General features: G+C 55.7%; 2 protein-coding genes and 1 long non-coding RNA gene across 14 annotated transcripts in view; all 3 read right to left on the bottom strand.

The window, feature by feature from the left end:
• Positions 1-4,426: 4,426 nt before the first annotated feature.
• P2RY1 (purinergic receptor P2Y1) lies at positions 4,427-7,465 on the bottom strand. 2 transcript variants are annotated; one of them, XM_052686435.1, is made up of 2 exons: positions 7,300-7,465; positions 4,427-7,077 (listed from the first exon to the last, which is right to left on the bottom strand). In XM_052686435.1, exons 1-2 carry the CDS (start codon positions 7,402-7,404, stop codon positions 5,941-5,943), a joined length of 1,242 nt encoding a protein of 413 aa, XP_052542395.1. In that variant the 5' UTR covers positions 7,405-7,465; the 3' UTR covers positions 4,427-5,940. The 2 variants fall into 2 exon arrangements, with proteins under 2 accessions (XP_052542395.1, XP_052542396.1); XM_052686436.1 differs by having other exon boundaries at positions 4,427-7,097; positions 7,300-7,423.
• A 6,411-nt stretch (positions 7,466-13,876) lies between these two features.
• On the bottom strand, positions 13,877-15,470 carry LOC128081777 (uncharacterized). The gene is made up of 2 exons (XR_008207393.1): positions 14,295-15,470; positions 13,877-14,197 (listed from the first exon to the last, which is right to left on the bottom strand). It is a non-coding gene; the product is annotated as an uncharacterized LOC128081777 (long non-coding RNA).
• Positions 15,471-17,080: 1,610 nt separating this feature from the next.
• Positions 17,081-20,794, bottom strand: part of MBNL1 (muscleblind like splicing regulator 1) — a 49,259-nt gene continuing 45,545 nt past the window's right edge. For all 11 annotated transcript variants that reach the window (XM_052685363.1, XM_052685357.1, XM_052685362.1 and 8 more), the window contains one exon: positions 17,081-20,344. The gene's annotated coding sequence lies outside the window, so the exon portion shown is untranslated. The remainder of the gene's footprint in view (positions 20,345-20,794) is intronic.

A 20,794-nucleotide genomic window follows, 5' to 3' on the forward strand; every position in this document is an offset into this window, starting at 1 on the left:
TTCTGCTCTCAATTGAGTCCCCTAAGTAATATATGAATATTGGCATCGTTTTCTGAAAACGTTTAACACCGGCAGCTTTATTTTTAGTGTGTAAATGTCAGCAGCAGCGTTGGATCGCTCTCATTCCCGCTGCTGAGTCCCAGCTCACGCTGAGCTCTGATGGGGGCTGACGCCCCCAGCTCCCACTGTGCCATGGAGGGGTCCTGGTGCGGGCCCAGGGGGCAGCCCCCGAGCTCTCACCTCCCCAAAGTGATTTTGTTTTAAGCAAGCAGCCTCCAGAAATGTAGGGCAGGAGTGGCTCCTGCCAAAATTAGTCCTTGTGTGAGAGCGTGAGCAGGATGCTAATGGACAGCCGGCCGCGTGCAGGGGGGAACGGGGCTGCTTTCCCTGCCCAGCAGTGGTGTCAGCAAGGCCTGGAGCAGCACACACACTCGTGGGCATTTTCTGCAGGAAGCTTCGATGCCACAGCCCTGGGACATGCAGAATATCAAACAGCTTGCTTCTCCCTGCGCCCGACGTGTCCCAGCACATCTGGGGTGGAGGGGAGCTGCAGCTGGGAGGGAGTGCAGGCAGAGCTGTGCCGTGCTGCTGTCTGCCCGGTGGCTGCCGCTCACAGGGGTTGGTACAGGAGTCTCCCAGGCCTTTGTTCGGGTATTTGCACAACTGCAGAGCTTCCTCCCCTGAGAACAGTGCCTGTCCTGGGTGTGCCAGGGAGCGGCGAAGCCCATCCTGCGCCTGGCAGAGCTGTGTCCTTCATGGAGCAGCAGTGAGGATGGGGTAGGATTGAAATGGGGATGGTCCCTTCCTTGTGCTGCCACCCTGAGCAGCTCCATGGAGGTAAGCATTCTGGTGATGGAATTAGTAAAATAAAAAACAAGAGGTGTTGGTGGCAGGGAAGTACCTACAGTGTGCGCACCCAGCCTCGCTGTGCCCCTTCCTGGCACAGCCCAGGACATCTCAATGGGCTTCTGCTGCCACCAGCACCCCCTGATCTCAGCACCTGCAGGGCTCACACACAGGATGTCTGAAGGGGATTTGACGTTTCTTTTTAACTCTGTCAGATGAACTGCATCAGCAGTCTCCTCCTACTAGCAAAGGGGTTGATTATTTCTGCTGTGGATGTTTCAATCTCTGCCAGTGCTGGCTTCCTGCAGCATGCTGTGGGTGCCTGGCAGCACAAAGGCAGGGTCACCAACTCAGAGCAGGAATAAAACCACAGCATTTCCTGCTGCTACTGGTGCTGTGGAGTGTCCTGGGCTGTCCCCGGGCTGTGACAAAACCTGCATTGCTTTGCTTTGAATTAATTTACAGTTTTGAGGGCCATACTGTTCCAGAAGGGGCCTCTGCACTAGTGAGGCTTTTGTCAGTGCACAAGAGCATTTCTCTGCATGTGACCCAAACCATGATTATCTGCAGCACCACCAGCACTGCCTGCACAGGGCCACACTGTGCCACGTGGCACACATAGCTGTGGGGCAGAAAGAAGCTCTAGGTTCCCTTCAGCAGGAATGAGCTCTGGGCTCTCTGAGCCCACACTGCACAGCGTGGCGGGGACATTTGTGTCAGAGCAGTGACAGCAGAGTGGCCCTGCACGTGGCATTTGTGGCCACCAGAGCACCAGCATCAGGTGCCCACAGGATGGCTGTCAGGAGGCTTAGAAGGAGAAAAACCTCATCTCGTAAGACCACTGCCATTCAGTGAGTCTCCCATAGCAAAGGGCCAGCAATGTAGGACAAATGAGTGACATCTCCTTTACAGCACAGGGGGAATCTGCTTGCTGACACCACTCATCTGTGACCAACCACTGTGCACAAAGGGGAGCAGTGTGGTTCAGCACACACCTTGGGGAAGGAGGCAAAGCCATGATGCTTCTCCACAGCTGAGGTGCATGGAAGCTGCCCAGCCAACAGCCAGCAGTGCACTGGGAGCTGCCAACCATGCTCTAGAACAGGGCTGCTGCCCATGCTGCTCGGTGAGCTCAGTGCCCATAGCACACTGACACCAAGGGGCTTCAAAGTAAAGCAGGTACAAGTGAAATACGGCTGCACTATGTGCCACACACCTGCAGTTTGGACTTCAGGATCACAGTCAGAGCCCCACATCAACACCAGCAGCTTCAGCATCAAACACTTCTCAAAAACCAGAAGCCGCCCCCCCAAAGCAGAGTCTGGGCCCCAGGCACCAGCAGCTCCCAGCTGTGCACGACTGGGGGAGGGCTGTGCTCACCTGGTCCTCATTAGGACAATCAGCACTAAGAGGAGTAGCTGGGAGAGTGCTGGCAGGGATCTGGACTGGAGCTGCCTGGGCTGTGTGCTGGAGTCGGGAGAGGTCTGTCAGTCTCCTCAGAGCATCTCGCAGCACACATCCTTTGCAAACCTTCTATTATCTATTTTTAAGCGTGTATTGCTGTCTGAGGATTTGCCCGGGAGTGTGAGCTAATGGCAGGAGCACAAAGGCAGGAGGAGGCTGCTGCTGAGCCCTTCCCATGCAGGTTGCTAGGTGCAGAGCTGCGTGCTGCAGTGCTGGGCCACTAAAAATAGTCCCGGCTGCAGAGCTGTACCTGGCACTGAGCATGGCTGGGCTGGGCTGGAAGAACAGTTCTTGGTCACTATAATTATGCAAATTGGGATTTTTTTCACTACTATTTAATGAAAGCAGGTGAGTAAGCCAAGAAGCTTCAAAGCTGGAGTACTGAGAGGTAACGCGTCTCTGTGGGAGCTGCAAAGCCAGATCTCACTGGAGCTCCTCAGAAATGGAGCTCACCAACATTAAATCACAGAGCAGTAGAAAACAAACGCTTTCACAAATACCATGAACTCTGATGGCGTGGGGCTCAGACCATTGCTGCCGTGCGGGCTGGGATGGGGCCTGAGGTGCTCGGTGCTGCCTGCTCACAGTCCTTGGCCAGCATCTCATAGCCTTTGTGTTCTACAGAGTGGGTACGAAAAAAACAGGATGGTTCAGCTGGAAGGGACCTGCTGATCCTCAGTGCTGTTCTATGAAGGTGCCTGAACTGACAGCAGAGCCTGTGTATGTTTCATCCCGACTTCATTTTGTATTAAAGATTGCTATGTGTGGGAGCTAATGGGCATAAATGAGAAGAAAAGCAGCCCCATGAGCAGCAGCACAGTGCAGCCGCTGACAGCAACACCTTCCTGCATGGATCCCTGCGTGCTCAGCAATGGCAGTCCTAGGCTCACAGAGAGATTCTTACCTCAGGCTGGTATTGGCATCTTCTGCATTCATTATAAGATTCCCAGATAGAGGAAAAAAAGTTAGAGGTGTGTAAAAATCAGAAGGACCGACGCAATGAAATGGTGATACGGGAGGAATAACGACTAAGGGACAAGCGTGATAGAAAGCTGTTGCAATGAAAAAAGGAAAGTGCTCACCCATCTCTGAAGATAGGCTTGCAGGGAAAGCTCCATAGGACAGGAATCTCCAACCAGAGATCCTTCCCCAGTGGCAATCAGGCCTTAAATGAGGTCTAAGAGCGGTGCAGCCAGGCTTCACCCCTTCCACTCACACCACTGAATTGCCTTCACCTGAGCTCACAAGACTCACGGGTCCTTTCCCCGGGTTCTCCATCAGGCCAGGACTCAGCAGTTCCCACACAGAGGTGCGACCTGGAATCCTGGTGCATGGAACCCCGTTTGTAGCCGAAGGTGGACACAGAGCAGTGAGGGGAGATGGGCTCTCAGCTGGCGCTGCAGTGAGATGAGGGGTAAAGGCAGCACTGCCCGCTGCCAAAAGCGCTTGCTAATTACCGGCTCCATGACCTGTCCGCCCTGGGTCGTTGCCCTGCAGGTGACGGCGGGGGCTGTGCCCACGGGGGACGCAGCGGGGCAGGATGTGCGCTGAGAGTGCTGTGCTGTGGGCTATGGGAGCAAAAAGGACGAAAACGAGCCGTGTGAAACGCCCGAGGTCCTGCAGGGGCCGGGTCTGCCTTCACTGCCATCGGGAGCGGCGGTCCCGGCTCAGCAGAGTGCCGGCACGAGGCTCCGTGTGCTGCCCTGCCCGTCCACTCAGGATCTACTCACAGGTGTGACTTAGCAGAACGTTGTGTTTCCAACTGACAGAAAAGAGAGAAACAGCCCCGGGAACTCAGAGCTGCAGACCCGGTTCCCACCCAGAGCAGCGGTTCGGAGCATCATCCCAGCCCCACGCTGCAGCTCTGCTCCTTGTGAACCGCAGCCCTTCCCTGTTGGTGTGAACAGGCTGCGCTGTTCGGCACTGTTTGTCAGCAGGGATTAATTAGCAGTTGACCCCTGGTTGGGGTTCTTTTCCCCTCTGCGTTCTTCACCTTACGGTGCTAAATGAGGTCGTAATGTTGCTTCAAGAAGCTGTGCTTCCTGAGCAGTGTTTAATTTATCAAGGGGCAATCCATGAGCTTAATTTGTCTCCGGGATACATAGAAGAGTGAAAATCAGGGTGGAATTGAGTTTATTATAAAGACGTTCTGTCAGAAGACATGGTATTACAGTGACTTAAACATGCTGCCAAATTTCCCACTAATGCCCAATTCTGATATGAACACAGAACCACACTTTACAAACTCGACATTTAGTCTTCTAATAAATAAGTTCAATAAATAGGGATTCTGCAGGCTGAGCTGTGTGTCCGAGCAGAAGCTGCTGTGACCAGGGCTGCTCCTGCTCCTTACTGACCGCTCGAGTCCGTGAGCAACGTAGAGCCGTCTCACTCACCACGAAGACCGGAGGAACGAGGATCTGCTGAAGTCACCCCCAGCATCACACAGAACCCGATTCTGCACACCGAATCTATAACGTAAAGCATGCTTTCATACTGTTTGAGCACAATATTTTCAAACACGTTTCTTAAAAATATGAGAAAGCACTCAGACCGCCCATGGAGGAGCTCAGCCGCGCTCCGACCGCTCTCGCGTTACACAACACCTGGCTAATTTTAGATGACCTATTCCATGTTGGGAGAAGATACACCGAGCAGTGGGTTTAGTCTGCGGAATATCGCAACGTCCTCTTAACGCAGTGATGTGTCACAAAACCGAGAAATCAGCTCCCTCTCAACTACTTCAATGTAGAACACAGTCCGTGTGTACGTTTTCATTTTGATGACTGTTTTCTTGGGAAGCGACAGGCGCTGCCGAAGGGCTGCAGCACAGCGGTGTTCCCGCACCCAGCGGGACGCAGGCAGCTCAAGGACCGCAGCCCCGCTCTTCTGGGAGCTGTTTCCAGCTCGCGCTCCTGGCGCTGCCCCGTACGAACCGCACGAAGAGCCGGCAGCGCGGCCCGGCCCGGCACCGACGGCCGCACAGCACTGCGTGTGCCGGGCGCTGCCGCCCCGCCTGCAGAGCGACCCGTGCCCGCTGCCCCTCCGCCGAGCCCGTGCCCCCGGATCGTCCGACGTGCGCGGCGGTGGACACGGCTCTGCGGCGCCCGCGTTCGGCGCCGGTGCTGCCAAAGCTCCGGGCGATCGCCGAGGCCGGGAAGGAGCGGCAGCGCTTAGCGCGCAGAGCCGGCAGCCGCGCCGGGGCCGTGGGCAGCTACCAAAGGGGCAGCTCCGGGGGCCGTGCTGAGCTCCTCGTCTGCATTTCCTGTTTGCAAGGGAGGCGGGCGAAGATCCTTTTGGAGTGTGGGAGTCTGAGCCATTAAAACAGAAGCACTTTGATTGCTCTCTTCCTTCAGGGGATTTGCTTCATTTTACTTCATCTGACACAAGTCAGAAAGAAATGAGAACTCTGCAAGGAGCAGGAGAGCTGAATTCTGACATGTTATTCTCCACTAAGATTAAAATTCTTCCACTTACTGTGTTAAGCTTTTTCTAATCTTAGAAAAAGAGCCTTTATCTAAAATGAATGGGGATGGCAGACCATCCCAACACACGCGTGCGCAGGGCTGTCCGGCGGTGTCAGGATGCAGCGTTACTGCAAAAAGGAGTCCCCACACCTTTCACATCCGTTCACAAACTGGTGTCCCCGTTCTGCTTGTACTCTGTCAAAATATTGAGCGTCATCTCCTCGCTCTTGGACTGCACGTTGGGCTCGCTCCTCCGGGACGACTTGCGGGTGGCCCTGGAGAGCCGCCGGCGGAAGGTGTCCCCGGCCAGGAAGTAGAGGATGGGGTCGACGCAGCTGTTGAGGCTGGCCAGCCCCCGCGTCACCTGGTAGGTGGCGTACACCTTGTCGTTGAAGGCACACATCTGCGGCGTCTGGAAATCCAGCCTGGCCCTCAGGTTCAGGGTCTTCATCACGTGGAAGGGGAGGTAGGAGACGGCGAAGACCGTCAGCACGATGATGACCAGGTAGATGGACTTCCTCCGCAGAGGAGAGTTGTCCAGGTCCTTGTAGATCAGAGCTTTCACGATCAGCCCGTAGCAGCCGAGAATGACGATGAAGGGGATGCAGAACATGAACACCGTGGTGCACATGCTGTACACGAAGTAGCTCCGCAGGTACTCGTCGGCCGTGGTGTCGTAGCACGTGATGGTTTTGTTCCTCCTCACCCCCGTCCCCGAATAGAAGAGGATGGGCGCGATGACGGCCACCACCAGGGCCCACACCAGTGAGCTGACGTACACAGCGTTCTTCTTCTTCAGCCTCCCCAGCGACTTCAGCGGGTGCACGACGCCCGTGTACCTGTGCACGCTTATGCACGTGAGGAACAGAATGCTGCCGTAGAGGTTCACGTGGAAAATGAACCTCTGCAGTTTGCACATGACATCCCCGAAGATCCAGTCGGTTTTGTTGAAGTAGTAAAAGATGAGGGCGGGCAGCGTGAGGACATACAGGAAGTCAGCCAGCGCCAGGTTGAACATGTACACCGAGATGCCGCTCCACGGCCGCATGTGGAAGACGAACATCCAGATGGCCACGCTGTTGCCCAAGAACCCGGTGATGAAGACGAGGATGTAGACGGTGGGCAGGTAGTAGAACTGGAAGCCCGTTTTGGTCAGGGAGCACTTGGTGGTGGCGTTCCCCGCGGCCCAGCCGCCGGCCAGCAGCTCGGGCTGCGTCCCGTTCAGAGCAGCAGAGATGAGGGCTTCGGTCATGATCCTCCCGGCGCGCTCACGACGGCCTGGGGCGAAGCGGCGAAGGCTCTACGGGAACAGCAACGCATCTGGAAAAGGAGAACGAAGCAGGGGAGCACGGCGCGCCGGGCGGGAAGGTGAGCGGAGCCGCGCAGCCCGACACACCGCGCCGCGGCCGGCCGTCCTCCGCGGAGCGCAGCGCGGGGTGGGAGCGGTGCGGGGCACCCGGCGGCGGATGGCCGCTCCGCCCGCTCCGCGCTCTTCCCCCCACCCCACCCCGCGCCGCCCCACCTGCCTCCCTCGCCGCGCTCCGCTCCGCTCTCTCTCCTCCGCTCCCCGGCGGCGCGAAGCGGCGTCCAGCCCGCAGCTGTGCCCATGGCGGGGCCGCGGCTCCATCCGCCGCCTCACGGCCCCGCGCCGCGGGAGGGAGGCAGCGCCCGAGCCGGGCGGGGAGCGGCGCTGGGGGCGGCCCCGGGCAGCGCTCGGCCCAGGGGCGCGCCGCCCCGCACCGCCCCGCACCGCCCCGTCGGGAGGTGCTCCCGGCCCCGCGCCGCCCCGCCCGCGGCCCCCGGCCCCGCCGCGTGCCCGCCCCGCGGGATCGCTCCCCCCCGCTGGGTCCGGCCGCCCCGAGCCCCCCCACGCGCCCCGCGGTGCGCGCCCGGCTCGGCGGTGCTCCTCGTCGTGGCGACGCTCATTCCGCCTCTCCATGCCGCCTCTCCTCGTTCGCGTCGGTGTCGGACGCGCGCCGGGAGAGACGCGAGCCGGTCCGAGCGGCTGTGGGATGAAAGCTGCGTCTCAGACGGAGCGTTGTTAGTGCCTCATGCATATGGATTCATCCCTCAAACTTCGGAGTCTGGCTCAATTACAGGAGCGCTCCGTCGAGCCGAACCGGGCCACCCCCTGCGCCCTGCGCTGTGCGGGGGGGCCGTCCGCCCGGCTCTGCCACTTTGAAGCAACGTCTGGAGTTCTGTCCTAATGAGAGCTTTCCGTCTCGTATACCCATTTTTCTGTAACTGCACGTTTGCTGCTTTGAAGACTGCTTAAGTTTAATACCAAAGGAAGAGAAAGACCAGGGGCGGCGCGGGGCGTTGCGCGGCGGTGCGGGGCGGTGCCCTCAGCCGCAGCCTCAGACGGAGAGCCCCGGCCCCGCGCTGTGCGAGCCGCGTCCTGCCGCGGGCAACCAGGGTCTCTGCTGGAGGCAGACGGGGCTCGTGGCAGGACACTGAAACGCGAAGCACCGCTGTCGGCACATAAGCCGCGCTCCGGGCACCGCCCGCTCCCCACTGCGTCCCGGCAGCGCGGAGAGGTGGCCCTCGGTGCGACGCTCCGGAGGGGCCCGCGTGCAGTCGGGGATGGATGTGAAGACGTAAATGAGAGGAGAGCGGCAGTGCGGCCGGACGAATCGGGCGAGGTGCCGCTGGGCCGCCGCTGACGGCCCCGAGGGCTCCGAGGAGCTCCGCCGCCGCGTGCTGGGCGGGATTCTCAAGGTGTCTCGGCCCCCCCGTGCCTCCAGTGCTCCCGTCTCCCTGTTGCTTTCTGTAGAGCGGACGCGGCGCTGCGATGCTGCTGCCTGCACAGCGCCCTCGGGTGCTCCGCGCCCACCTCGCCCTGCTGCCCCGGGAGGAACGCAAAGCACTGCGGGACAGCAGCTGCCACGGAGACATTCTCTTTCACACAGCATTTAAGCCCCTTACACACAGTGTTTATGTCCCTTTCGTGCAGAGTTTAGGTCCTTTTCATGCAGTGTTCAAGTCCCCGGCGTTCTTGCCTCCTTCCTCCGGTGGTCCCACGCTTTGCTTTAAAGTTTGCCCATTCCAGCTGCAGTACTGCAACAGTTAAAGGCCCGGCGCTTCCACCAGAGAAGAACGAGGCATGTTTTTTAGCAGCCATGCTGTTACATGACTTCATCTGCAGGCAGCGAATTAGCGTCTTCCTGCTTGTGCCACTGATCTGTTCTTATTTTGGAGCCCAACCATCCAACATGTTCCATTTGCACCTTTCCTCCGTGCTCTGCCATGTGCTGCCGGGAGCTGCTTCCCACCGCTGCGGTGAGGCTGAGCCCCTTGCAGCTCTGCCTCCCAGCTCCCCTCCTGCACACGCTGCGCTTTATGACGCCGACTTCCATTACAACGAATGTTTTGTTCTTTTAACAGCTGATTAAACTCCAAGGGATGATACATCCCTAATGAGAAATGAGTGCCCACCAGAGAGCACATGGAAATTCCCAGCCAGGCTGATGAGTGCTGCACTGCAGCGCTGTGTGTGGGGACGGCCTGGGATCGCTGCGGGGTGCAGCCTGCGGGGTGTGCAGAGCTCCGTGTGTTGGGGAGCCAGGGTGACGAGTGGGCCTGAGCTCGTGCCTGGGCTCTGGGTGTGAGCACAGCAACAGCTGCTGGTGGTGAAGGTGTGGGCACGACTCTGTGTATAGGAGAGTGTGTGCAGATATGTGCAGGCTCAGGAAAGGCTGGCTTAACGGATGTGGGCAAACTCCGTGCAAGAGAAGCAAGGCTCATTTGTGTCCGTTTAAAAATGCTTAACAACAGGCTGTTAGCAATGCCAGCTTTGGTTTGCTTGCTGAGAATGCCCAAGCTCGGCCCTGACTCGGGAGTGATGCATTTGGGAAGCATGAGTGCGAGCAGACAGGTGTGCAAAGGACAGGCAGTGAGCGAGTTCTGCCTGCTGTGAGCAGCCTGTGGGACAGGGCTGAGAAGGAAGCCAGGGATATCAGTGTGGGGCTGATAAGGGCTGTGGGGTGTCTGCAGCAGATAGGGTCTGAGCCGCTGCCAGGAAGCAGCCTGCCTGCTGCCTACCCACACGTTGCAGCAGAGCAGAGCCCAGCAGTGTCCTCAGGGTTGGCTGCTGTGCCTGGCCACACTTGGTGGGCCGGTGCCCCCAGCCTGGGGCACTGTGCACTGTACTGCCATGCCCCGTCCCATCTGGTGGGAGCAGTGCTGCTGTGTTGTACCCGAGCTGACATTTGGCTCTCAACAACACAAGCCATTGGTGGGCTGGGTCTGGTAGTGGCAGTTAGGGTGTAGAGTATGGTCCCATAATCTAAAGATTACAATTTTATGGTCAGCAATGGGTAACCTGAGAACTCAGAGTCATAGTCCATACTGCACAATACCCAGCACAACTGTCACACATTCCTATACAAACTGTCTTTTCCTCTCCCTCTCTGATGAAAACTTCCTCATACCATAATCCAAAGGGTATCTGAGCCACAGTTTGGAGCCTGAGCCTTCTGAATTTCAGAGCATGCGAATGGCTCCCGCTCCGCGCTGCTGCCGTGCTGCACAGTGGAAGTGGCTTCATGGTCCCAGTCGAGCAGCCGCGCTTTGGGTTCTAAAGATAACAGGAGTGCTGGAGAACTGCTCTCATTTCAGCATGGGGCACTCTGCCTCCTTCCCATACTGCCATTTTAAATGGAATTACTGTTCTCCATAGATAAGGTATTTGGTTCAGCTTCTGGCAGAGGAAGGCAGAAGAGTGGGCACTGCGTAGGGAGGGAGCCGAGCCTTGGGACCAGCTGCCTCGCACACCCTAAGTGCCCTGCTGTGACATGGGTGGGCAGAGCCAGGACTGGGGGCGAGGGCTGTGCCAGGCAGAGCCTGAGCTGCTTGGGCTGGGGGTCTCTTGGGGATCAATCTTTGATCCCAGGGCTGGAGCCCCAGCAGCCTGGTGCAGAGCCTACTCTGAAAATACAGTGGAAAATAGTTGGAATTATCAGAATCTTTTGTAATCTCTAGAATTTATCTACGAGAAGTTAAAGAAGGCAAATTACCTCTGTTAATGTTCAGACATGAGCGGGTATGTTTGCTGTTACACAAACCTCTTAAAGTTATTAATGATTGATTTTAATGTCTTGTACTTAATGGGGGCAGATCTGGCTCAGCGCACAGCGCTGGCGGGAGGGGCACGCTGCCTCGGCCATGGGTTCCCCATCCAGTACTATGGGGTGTGCAGAGGGGCTCCCCTGGCCCCAGAGCCCCCACCCCATTCTGGGACCCCCAGCAGTTGTGTCACCGCACGATGCCGCCCATCTTCACAGACTCCAGGTCAGCTAAACACAAGAGGTCGGTTCCCCACGGCCACATGGTTTACAGGAAGTGACCGGGATGTGGCCGAGCAGTAAATACAAATTGCTTTCATCTCGTGCCACGCTCTTAGTGCGATCCCATCCCAGTGCACAGCTTCAGGAGAGCGGCTGTGATGTGCTGGTGGTGCCGGGGGGATGCAGCTGAGCTGTGAGTGCAGCCGCAGGTGCCGTAGTGCCACCCCTCGCCCGTCCCCCATGAGCCCTTTGCAGGGTCCCCACGCCGTGTCCCCATGTTTGCATGGGCACTGCTAGGAGAGCCGTGCGGGCACTGAGCAGGGTCAGAACAAACACAGCAGGTTGGTTCCATGGCTCTGGGGCTGGGTGCGGTGTCCAAAGGTGGGCAGTGAAGACAAGACGGCCGCTGATCCTCAGGGCTGCAGCGAATGCACGGAACCACATTCACCATTAGTTACTCTGTGCTTGAAACTGGTGTTTGGCAACTACTGTGCTCCTCAGAACAACAAGCCTGGAATTATAGAATGCACAAGAGATGAATGCTCAGTTCCCTGTGTGGGGGTTTCCATGTGGCCGGCGTGGGAGGGCGGGAGGGTGTTCCTCACACAGCTCTGCAGCTGCTGCGGCCCTCAGGGGTCACAGGGGGACATGCAGCGAGGGGCAGAGCCCCACAGTGCACGCAGTCGGGGCCCTGAGGGGTGCGGGTGGGACAGCAGCTGGGCAGCCAGACAGGGGAAGGGCAGTGGGACAGAGGAAGGGCTCTGCTCCCTCCAGTGAGTGCGCGCTGCCTTTCCCCAGTGCCCCCCTGCACTGTGCTCACAGAGATGTTGGCCCAGCGTCAGCCCACCCCCCTTCCCCCCCACTTCAGGTTCCATTGCAATACGTGCTCTCTGTGCAGTGTGTCTGTGTTTTCAGACCTTCTCCAAGTGCTGTTTCCCTCTGCACAGCTTCTGCTTCATTATTCTGATTGAATCAAGCTGTAGCTGAGGCAGAGGGCAGACTTTCTGGCTAATGGCAGACCGTGACTTGTTTGTACTTCTTGTTATAGATTTTTCCTAATTACCCACACTTCTCGGAGCCAGCTGAAAAAAAAACAGCGAGCAGGCAGTGGATGTGAACCCCACTGCATCTCCTGCAGCTGCAGAAAAAGCACTACACTCACAGGGCTGCACACAGTGGAGGCAGAGGGGCCAGCAGGCTCCCACCACAACCCCTCCTGATCCCATCGCTGCCTGGGAAAGATGGGCTCTCCCATCCCACGGTCCCACTGGGGGACACACGGGTTTGGGGTGAGCAATGGGCTGAGTGGGACCGGGCTGTGCTGGAGGCTCCCGTTTTCGCAGAGCAGCGCAGGATGCAGAGCACAGTGATGGGGCAGCACTGGTGGCATTCCCTGCAGCACATGGCCGCTCTCAGTGACCTGCATTGGATGGCTGAGCGTTCTCGTCCATGACTCACTGCAGAGCAAATGCCGAGTGTGACATGGGGGAAGGAATACAATGGCCCTCCATGCACTGCGGCCATGGCTTTTGGCCTGCTGCTCATGCATGTTGGCCCGTGCTGTGCTGCGAGCTGTGCAGCTTTGGTTTCCTCCCTGCAAACCACGCTGGGGCCTCTGCTGCCAGCTCCTTCCTGCAGCAGTGCAGGGCAGGGTGGGCCCCAGCCTGACCACAGCCGGCGGGAACCACCACCACTGAGCAGAGCAGACAGCAGTGCACGTTGTGCTGGGTGCTGCCACCCCGCTGCAGTGCTGCTCACCTCCTCCTCTCCCAAATGGAGGAGTGCTGCAGGAGGAGGTCCTTCCAGGCAGCCCCGTGTTCCCACAGAGCCCCCAGTTGTGCACAGCTCTGTCTGCACTTGGCTGCAGCAAGGGGGAGTGAGCTCAGGTGGGCCTGCAGGGAAGGAAAGCAATTCTTCCTCTTGAGAAGTCCCAGTTGGTTCCCAAGGGATGACGAAAAGAGTCTACAATGGTCCCAACTTTTGAACCTTCAGCTGCTCCTGTAATGCCTTTGTTTACATTTAATAACTTTTAATTTATTGATGTTCTTCCCATGCAGTTTGCTGCTCAGCAGATGCAGCTGTTGTGCACGAAGAGCTCTGCAAACAGCACTGTGGCTGCTGGGTGAGTTGAGCTCCTGGCCCTGCAGTGTGAATGGTGCTTTCCTGCTGGGATCGTCTGCTTTGGGCAGGGATGGGGCAAAGGAGCAGCACCGCCTGGGGCCCCACACAGCCCTGTGCCAGCACTGCTGTGCTGTGGGGAACGGCGACATCCTGAAATGAGTGGCAGATGTCTGGTGCTCAATTTGTCATTCTGTAGTTGGAGTCAAAATGTTCATGTTTTCACACTGAGTGGTGTTAAAACTGAGATGCCGGAATGTGGCAGCTCCTCAGGATGCTGACAGCATTTCTCTGTAAAACGTCCATGTGCATGGGGCAGGAAGTATGGATGTCCCACATGGATGCAACCCGAAGCTGTGGGTGAAGCCAGCAGGACCTGGCAGCTCCAGCACCCAGAGCTGAGCAGTGCATCGTGTGCCTCAGAACTGTCTCCACTCCAGAACTGTCCTGACTTAACAAGAGATCCATGCTGGCAGCAGCAGTGCTGCGGGGATGGGGCTGAGAAACAGAGCAGGGCTGTGGCTTCTGTGCTTTGGCCGTGGGGCTGCAGTGGGGACCTGGCCCCCCATTGAGGTCCCCCCCAACGTGGTCCTCCTGGTCAGCAGCTGATTTTGCCATCAGCCCCACTCCTGCAGCCTCCGTATCCCATCACGCACCTTATGAGACAGCTCGTAATTAACACAAAGCCCCACACGGTTTGCACACAGTCTGTTTTTAATCCCAGCCCCACAGTGCGTGGGGCACGCTGTCGTGTTCACACAGAGGCTCAGAGCAAAGCCTGCCCTGCTGGGACACGGCAGTGCCTGCACACAGCGGTGCTGAGGGGCCCTGCGGTGCCGTGGGGCTCTGGCTCACCGCCCTGCAGGCGGAGCACAGCCGCGCACAGCCCTGGTGCTGCCCGTGACACGTGTGCCCGCAGCACACAGCCGGGCCAGGCACGCCGCTCCGACACGCAGAGACACGAAAGTGTTGACACATTTCTTCCTGTTCCCATCTCAAACCGAACTGCGAGTGGTGCTGCCGGAAAATCATGTGCCTCATTGCACAGATTTCTCTGCAGAGCGAGCGCTCGCCTCGGAAGGGCAAAGCATCGCGGACTGAAATTAGTAAATACTCTGATTGGTGAGAGGCTGTCACAGCACGCCTGAACCAGCTGCCAAATTTTTCACCGTCAGCGCGGTGAGTCGGTGCCCCTCGGAAAGCAGGAGACCTCAGCGCGGCTCACACAGCCGTGGATGTCCGTGATGCCGGGGGAGGACTGACAGAGAAACCGCAGCACGGCGGCCGTTCACCTGGAGGGACCGCAGGCTGCTGCGCTGCAGAGCTCTGCTGGGACAGAGAGGAGAGAGCCGCTCCGCGCCCCGGGCCGGCGGGGGCTGCCGAGAGGCTTCACCTCTGTGCCCGGGGCGCCGCCGTGCCCGTGTCTGCAGGCAGGAGAAGCGCGCGGGCAGAGAGCGGCAGCGCGGCTGGGTTTGGCCGTGCTGAAGGCAGAGCGGGGGCTGATTCCTGCAAAGGAAAACAGATTGCGAAACACAGGATTGCCCAACGTGCCCACCGGTGACTCACGGAGCTCAAAGCCACACGCGCTGCTCGAGGGGCACCGCTGCCCATGGCCGGCAGCCGGGCCCACAGCCCGCCCTACACGCGTGGCCCCGCGCAGCGCCGGGCTGCGGGCAGGCTGTGGGGCAGCAGAGCTCTGGGTGCGGGTAATGGGAGCGGGACAAAGCGGCGCTGCCCCGTGCCGAGCACCCGCCTTAAGACGCTAACGCTGCCGCTGCGTTTATCGCCGAGCGCTGGAGGCCAACGTCCTGTTTGCCAACCGCCCGCCTCCATCTGCTGCGGCCCCTCCAAAGGACAACAACCGGGTCCTGAGTGCTGGGTGCGAAGGTCAGCCGCCGGGAGAGCAGCACTGACCCGAGGGCTGGCGGAGGGGGAGGGATGGAAGCCTAGAAAATCACTTCAGGGCAATTGTGAAAGGGTTTTTTTTACAGCTCAGAGTGCAACGGACTTCTTCCCTGGAAATGAGGCCACTGAGGCGTGGGAGGCCGGGGCTGGGGAGCGGGGAGCCAGGGAGGGGGGCAGGGGCCAAAAATCCTAAAGCCAGAAAGTGGAAGGTTGAAAAAAAAACAGGGGTCAAAAAAAAGACGGAGAGGCTGAAAAGGAGTGGGAAACTGGAACAGAAGTGGGAGCTGAGAAAAGAAGTGAAGACCAAAAAATCAAAGGGTTGGCCAAGAGACCACGAGCAGCAGCCAAGAGGGGCGGCCTGGTGCCACCTACAGAGAAATGGCAGAGCTGGGACCTGGAAAGCCTGAGCCCATCTCTGAACCTGCAGCAGAGCTGGGAGTGCAATTAAAACCCCCTCAGTGCGCCCAGCAGGGGTCTGCATGGGGTGGTGGGGGCTCTGGGACAGCAGCATCTCCCACCCAGCACCCGTGGGATGGGATACGAAGGTGGCACTTTGAGTTTGGCACTTATGGACCAACTGCACTCCAAAAACAAAAACTCCCCATGTTTCATTATGAGCCAGAGCTGCTCAGTATATAACGTGCCAATGCTCCTGGGGTTGGCAGCGCTCGGTGCCCAGCCCAGCTCTCAGCTCTGGGGCTGCACCCAGAGAGCACCCCGAGGAGGAGCACCCCAGTGCAGGGCAGTGCCCACTGTGGGGGCAGCACCGTGAGTGCAGGCACTGCACGGCTCCCGGCAGCTCTGCTGTAGGATGTGCTGCAACCGGGAGGAGTGAGGGCGGCAGGAATGCAGCAATTGAGCCACACAGGGAGCTGCAAAGGAGCCCCATCTGCAGGCACACAGCACTTGCAGCTCAGCCTCCTGAGGCCAGGCCCGCAGCTCCCCACAGTGAGCACAGCAGCAGTGCCTGCTCACATCTCGGGGACGCAGCGGCTCTCAGTGGCTGATGCGGGTTTTTACCCAGCACTGAGAGCTCAGCGTCTGAGAGCTCCGTTCTGAGCCAGGCCCTTGTGAATGCAGCAGCACAGCTCACGCCGCCACAGCAGCACTCAGCAGCAGTGCGTATCGGGAGCGGGAGGCAGCCTGCAGGGCCGGGGCTGGCACAGCTCTGCACTCCTTCTCCACAGAGGTGCTGTGGAGCTGTAAGCTGTCCCCGATGGAGCAGGGACAGGCAGAGCCCTGTGGAGGTGTCTGCGCTCTGCAGCGCCGCACTGCACAAAGCAGGACCCCCTGGGCAGCTCTGGTGGGACCGTGAGATTCCAGGAGGAACTCATCAGGTGAGCAACCAGATTTTCCTCTATACAGATGGAAGCCAATGGTTCCTGGTGCACGCTGGGCACGCCGCTGCAGGGCACAAAGCCCGGTGCTGACCTGAGCAAGGCACTGCCCCCGGAACAGGTCGGCTCGCCGCAGCGTTCTCCCCTGGCACCGCACACTATTAACGCAGGGAGGCACCCAGCTCATTTTGCTCGAAGCCCTGAAAGACAGCAGTACTGGAGGGGCAGGTGGGAAGAGGGACGGCCCACTGCTGAGCCACTCCCGGACCAGAGACGTGCTTTTAGAAGACGAAATCGAGCAGCGGGTGGACGGGGCTGTGGGCAGCAGTGCTCACAGGGGGCTTTGGGGCCCGCAGCTCCCGTGGGACTCCAGGTTGGGAACCCCAGTTGCGTCCCAGCCCAGCGCCTGCAGCAGTGCAGCCTGCGGCGCGTGGGGCTCAGCTATGTGTCCAAAGCTGCCATCTCCGCCCCACTGCCGCCGCAGCTCAGCCCTGCAGAGCCCACGGCTGCTGTGTGCTGGCGAAGGAAACCGAAGCCCAGGGGCACCTCAGGCTTCTTCCCCCGCAGGTAGAGGATGTTCTCTCAGACGCACGAACACACGGACACAGCTGTGTGAAAGAGAACGGTGCAATTTTTAACCTGCTATCAGAAAACGTAATTAAGAAAGAGAACTTTTATTAGGGCAATTTCACTTTATTTTTCCATACAGCAAGGTCAACTATAGCAGTAAGAATAAAATAAGCATAAAAACAAATTGCAGCCCAGGACAGAGTACATAATTCGGAGCAACTACAAGCAAAAGTAAGTTTGTGATTACATAATAGTAAAACCAAGCACATCTGTCCTTTCAGCAGATGAAAGTTGCGGGGTTGCAAATAAGTGCAGCTTACCCCTCGTTGCGTCTGAGCACCGGAGGGAGGTAAGGAACGGCCCCACCGCCTTTTCTTTCCAGCTTTGGCATCGGCAACCACGAGGTTTATTGAGTGCTTCCCATTAAAACTGTAAAATTTCGTCTGTTTTTTTTTCTTTTTTTTCACCTGCTAAAAGAACAGGACCACTACAGCAATAAAAAATAATCACGTAACAACTACAGCTACGGTGTGCTGTTCGGTTTGCCTGTTCATGATTCAACTCTTTTGTGAAAGTCAGTATCGGTTTTGAAGAATCTTTTTTGTGAACAATAAACCACTGAAATGGTCAGAAACTGGTCGGAGTAGTATATACCTTTAATATAGCTTTGATACTTTAAACATGCAGTAGTTTCTGAGTAATGTACGCAATACTGGATCCATGGGTTCACCTTGATGGTTTGAAGTACCGGCTTTTTTTTGTTCTTTTTCCTTTTTTTTTTTTTTTTTTTTTTTCCTTTTTTCGTAATGGTTTTCAGGCAGATTTGAACCAGTGGAGCTTTTGTCAGTCATGAGATCTCGGAAGGATGGCAGATCTTTCCAGCTGAAAAAATCCTGGCAAACTACAAGCTGTCCACATAAAGCAAAGCAACTTTTTCGAAGGGGTATGGAGTGCTAACTCTGTGCCACTTTTGCAAGCAATTTTGTTCAGCCTGTCATTTTATTAGCCTTAACAAAACTCCTTGTAATTATAGACATTTTTATTCAAAATAAGATCTTACTATTATACAGGTTTCTCTCTTTTTTGACTATATACAGAAGTGCAAAAAGTCAACCTTCTCCCGGTCCGTTCCCACATGCTCAACTGCAGCATAATCAACCCTCACGAGTTTGCACACACACGCTATAATTCTCATTACGTAAACTTTGAGTATTTGGATTATCAACAAAAAGTCCCTTGATCTATCGATTATGCAGCTTATTTATAACAAGGCCTGATATCCAGGGATCTCAAAAAATAGTTAAACAATATTTTAACATTTGAAATGGATACAGTAGAAAATAAATTTTATTCTAATATCTAGGAACTAGATTTTCTCATAATAACTAATTACAAACAAAATAAATCATCAAAATATTACTCAATTGTCTGCCAGGATCGTTGCCATAGCAACAACTTAACTCCTTACTTAGCAATGATTATATAATTATAAGATATCCATATAAAAGATCTTTGTTCTTTTAATGAGAACTAGACAAGAACTAACGATGACTGACATTCTTACATTGTCATATTAAATTGGCAAAATAGAAGTCATTTTGTCAACAAGAATACGAATATTCGGATGACGCTACAGAGATCCAAAACTGAGTTACGTGATGAAGAAAACTGCTCTCTATTTCAGAAAACTCATCGCTCAGCTCTGACAAAACACGACCCCAGGAGCTGAAACGGCACTCAGCTGGTAATAGGAAACGAAACGACCTAATAAATGTAAGAAATGAAAACTACACTTCCGACGAGAAGAAAATAAGCAATATTCTATAATGTCGAGTAACTACGATAACATGTGAAGTCACCTATACTTTCTTAACACGATTGAAATTACATTGGTATGGGTTGTAACCCGTAATGTAATAATCTAAGGCTTTAATAGATGTACAGTACAATCAGTAAAATCAACACGTCATTCTTAGACTATAAAGCATCTCTCTCAAGCATAAAAACTCGCCGTAAACTCGGAAGTATGGAGGGTTCTAGAACCGAACCCGCGCTTCTTCCACCCGCTGTGCTGCCAGTGCCCTGGCCCCCACGTCAGCACTTTGCTGAACAGAGCAAAAATACCCTTTACGAGCTGCAACATCCAAACCACAAAGAGGAATTCCTTTGGATGAATCCGTTCTTAAAACTTGAATGCACATCTATCTGTTTTTTATTATTATTTTGTAAAGGCTTTCTAAGGCTATAAGCAGTTAATCTGAACAAAAAATCACATATAAAACTCACCCGAGCATTTACCCCCCCCGGTTCCTACGCTATTCAACATCTCCGTTTCGCCACGTTTTGGTTTGTCGTGCATCTGACCCAGTGCTTCCGCCGCCTTAGTTTAGAGTCACCAGTTAAGGCGTGACTGTGCGAAGGGAAGGCGCAGCCCGTCTGCAGAGCGTTTAGAGTCCTTTGACTTCTGACAGAGGCTGTACAGAGAAGCAGGAGAAGTTCCTCACACACTTGTCACCGCGTCTCAGAAATGGCTTTTCCCTTTCCGGCGCGCGGCAGCACAGCGAGCGCCATTTCTGAGACGGCTTTGGTTTGGAAACAGAACGGTGCCCTTTGCCTGATCGGTACGAGCAAGGAAAGCGAAAACGTGGTTCTGAAAGTAACACTGCAAAATAACACTCTGGTCTGATGTACAGTCTATGGCACTTCATGAGAATCCTTAACAACGTGGTACTTAAAGCCATCGACGCGCTTTAAAATAGACACGGTTGTGGTTTTGCTTGGCACATTCATCTCTGTCAGATACCTCTCTTACCGCTTCTTACAATCTATTACATTAAAAATATTACTCTTAAAACAAAAATTACTGTGCATGCACGCTCTCATCTATAATGGCAATTTTAAATACAAGGTGCACCTTTGTTATTTGTAAACCTTGAAAGAAATAAACTTACTTTAAAAAATTATATCTTGGTCTACAGACGTACCAATACATAATAGATTCATGGTTACATCATAGTCTGTCTTTTCAAGGTGACGCACGTGGTTATGTGGCAAACAGGCCGCACACGCGAATGCGAGCGCGTACGCACACTGCTGTGCTAGAAAAGACAGACAATGTTGTAGTTCTTAGACAAGAAGATCACCTCAGCACAAATATCAATTAAATGTACAAAGTATATAGGCAACAGTGTGCAGTGGATTTCCAAGTTCTCGTTCGTCTCCATAACATGCAATGTGTGGATGTCTTACTGCTGAGGGGGTTCTGAGTGTGGCTTGACGGTATATACATTATGGCTAATGAACTTGTCCTTCCTCAACCCAAACACACTGTCCTTTTCTCCTCAGTGATGATCTGGAAAGGAAAGAAGAGTGCTGTTATCCCCGCGGCCAGACGAGGGAGCAGCCAGAGAGCACACAGCACAGCGGGGCTGTCTGCTGGGCGCCCTGCCTGCTGCACTCATGGCCATAAGCACGGCACTGCAAGGCACCCCTGCTGCACTCATGGCCATAAGCACGGCATGGCACTGGCCAGCCATCACCCAAAGCAGTGCCCTGCTGGGACCAGGCCCTGCAGTGGCAAACACTGCAGAAACAGAACACAAAACGTAGAAGGATAACACAAACAGCATGGTACCCAGAGGTGATGTGCTGCTGATAGTCTGAATTCAGCATGCCAATTAGCAACAGTTTGAAAACTACATCTGGCTCAGAGGAAGACACAGGAGGGGAGAACCTCTCCGGCTCAGGCACTGACCTCAGGCTGTGCAGGAGGAGAAATGTGCTGCCACACACTGTCTGTGGG

This window comes from Tympanuchus pallidicinctus, unplaced genomic scaffold (genome assembly GCF_026119805.1).
Source record: "Tympanuchus pallidicinctus isolate F22 unplaced genomic scaffold, pur_lepc_1.0 scaffold22, whole genome shotgun sequence".
Taxonomy (NCBI): domain Eukaryota; kingdom Metazoa; phylum Chordata; class Aves; order Galliformes; family Phasianidae; genus Tympanuchus; species Tympanuchus pallidicinctus.

Coding starts and splice junctions, on each gene's coding strand:
- P2RY1 (XM_052686435.1), bottom strand. CDS start 7,404: ATGGAGCCGCGGCCCCGCCATGGGCACAGCTGCGGGCTGGACGCCGCT. Junction 7,078..7,299: donor GAGCGCGGCGAGGGAGGCAG/GTGGGGCGGCGC, acceptor CTGTTCCCGTAG/AGCCTTCGCCGCTTCGCCCC.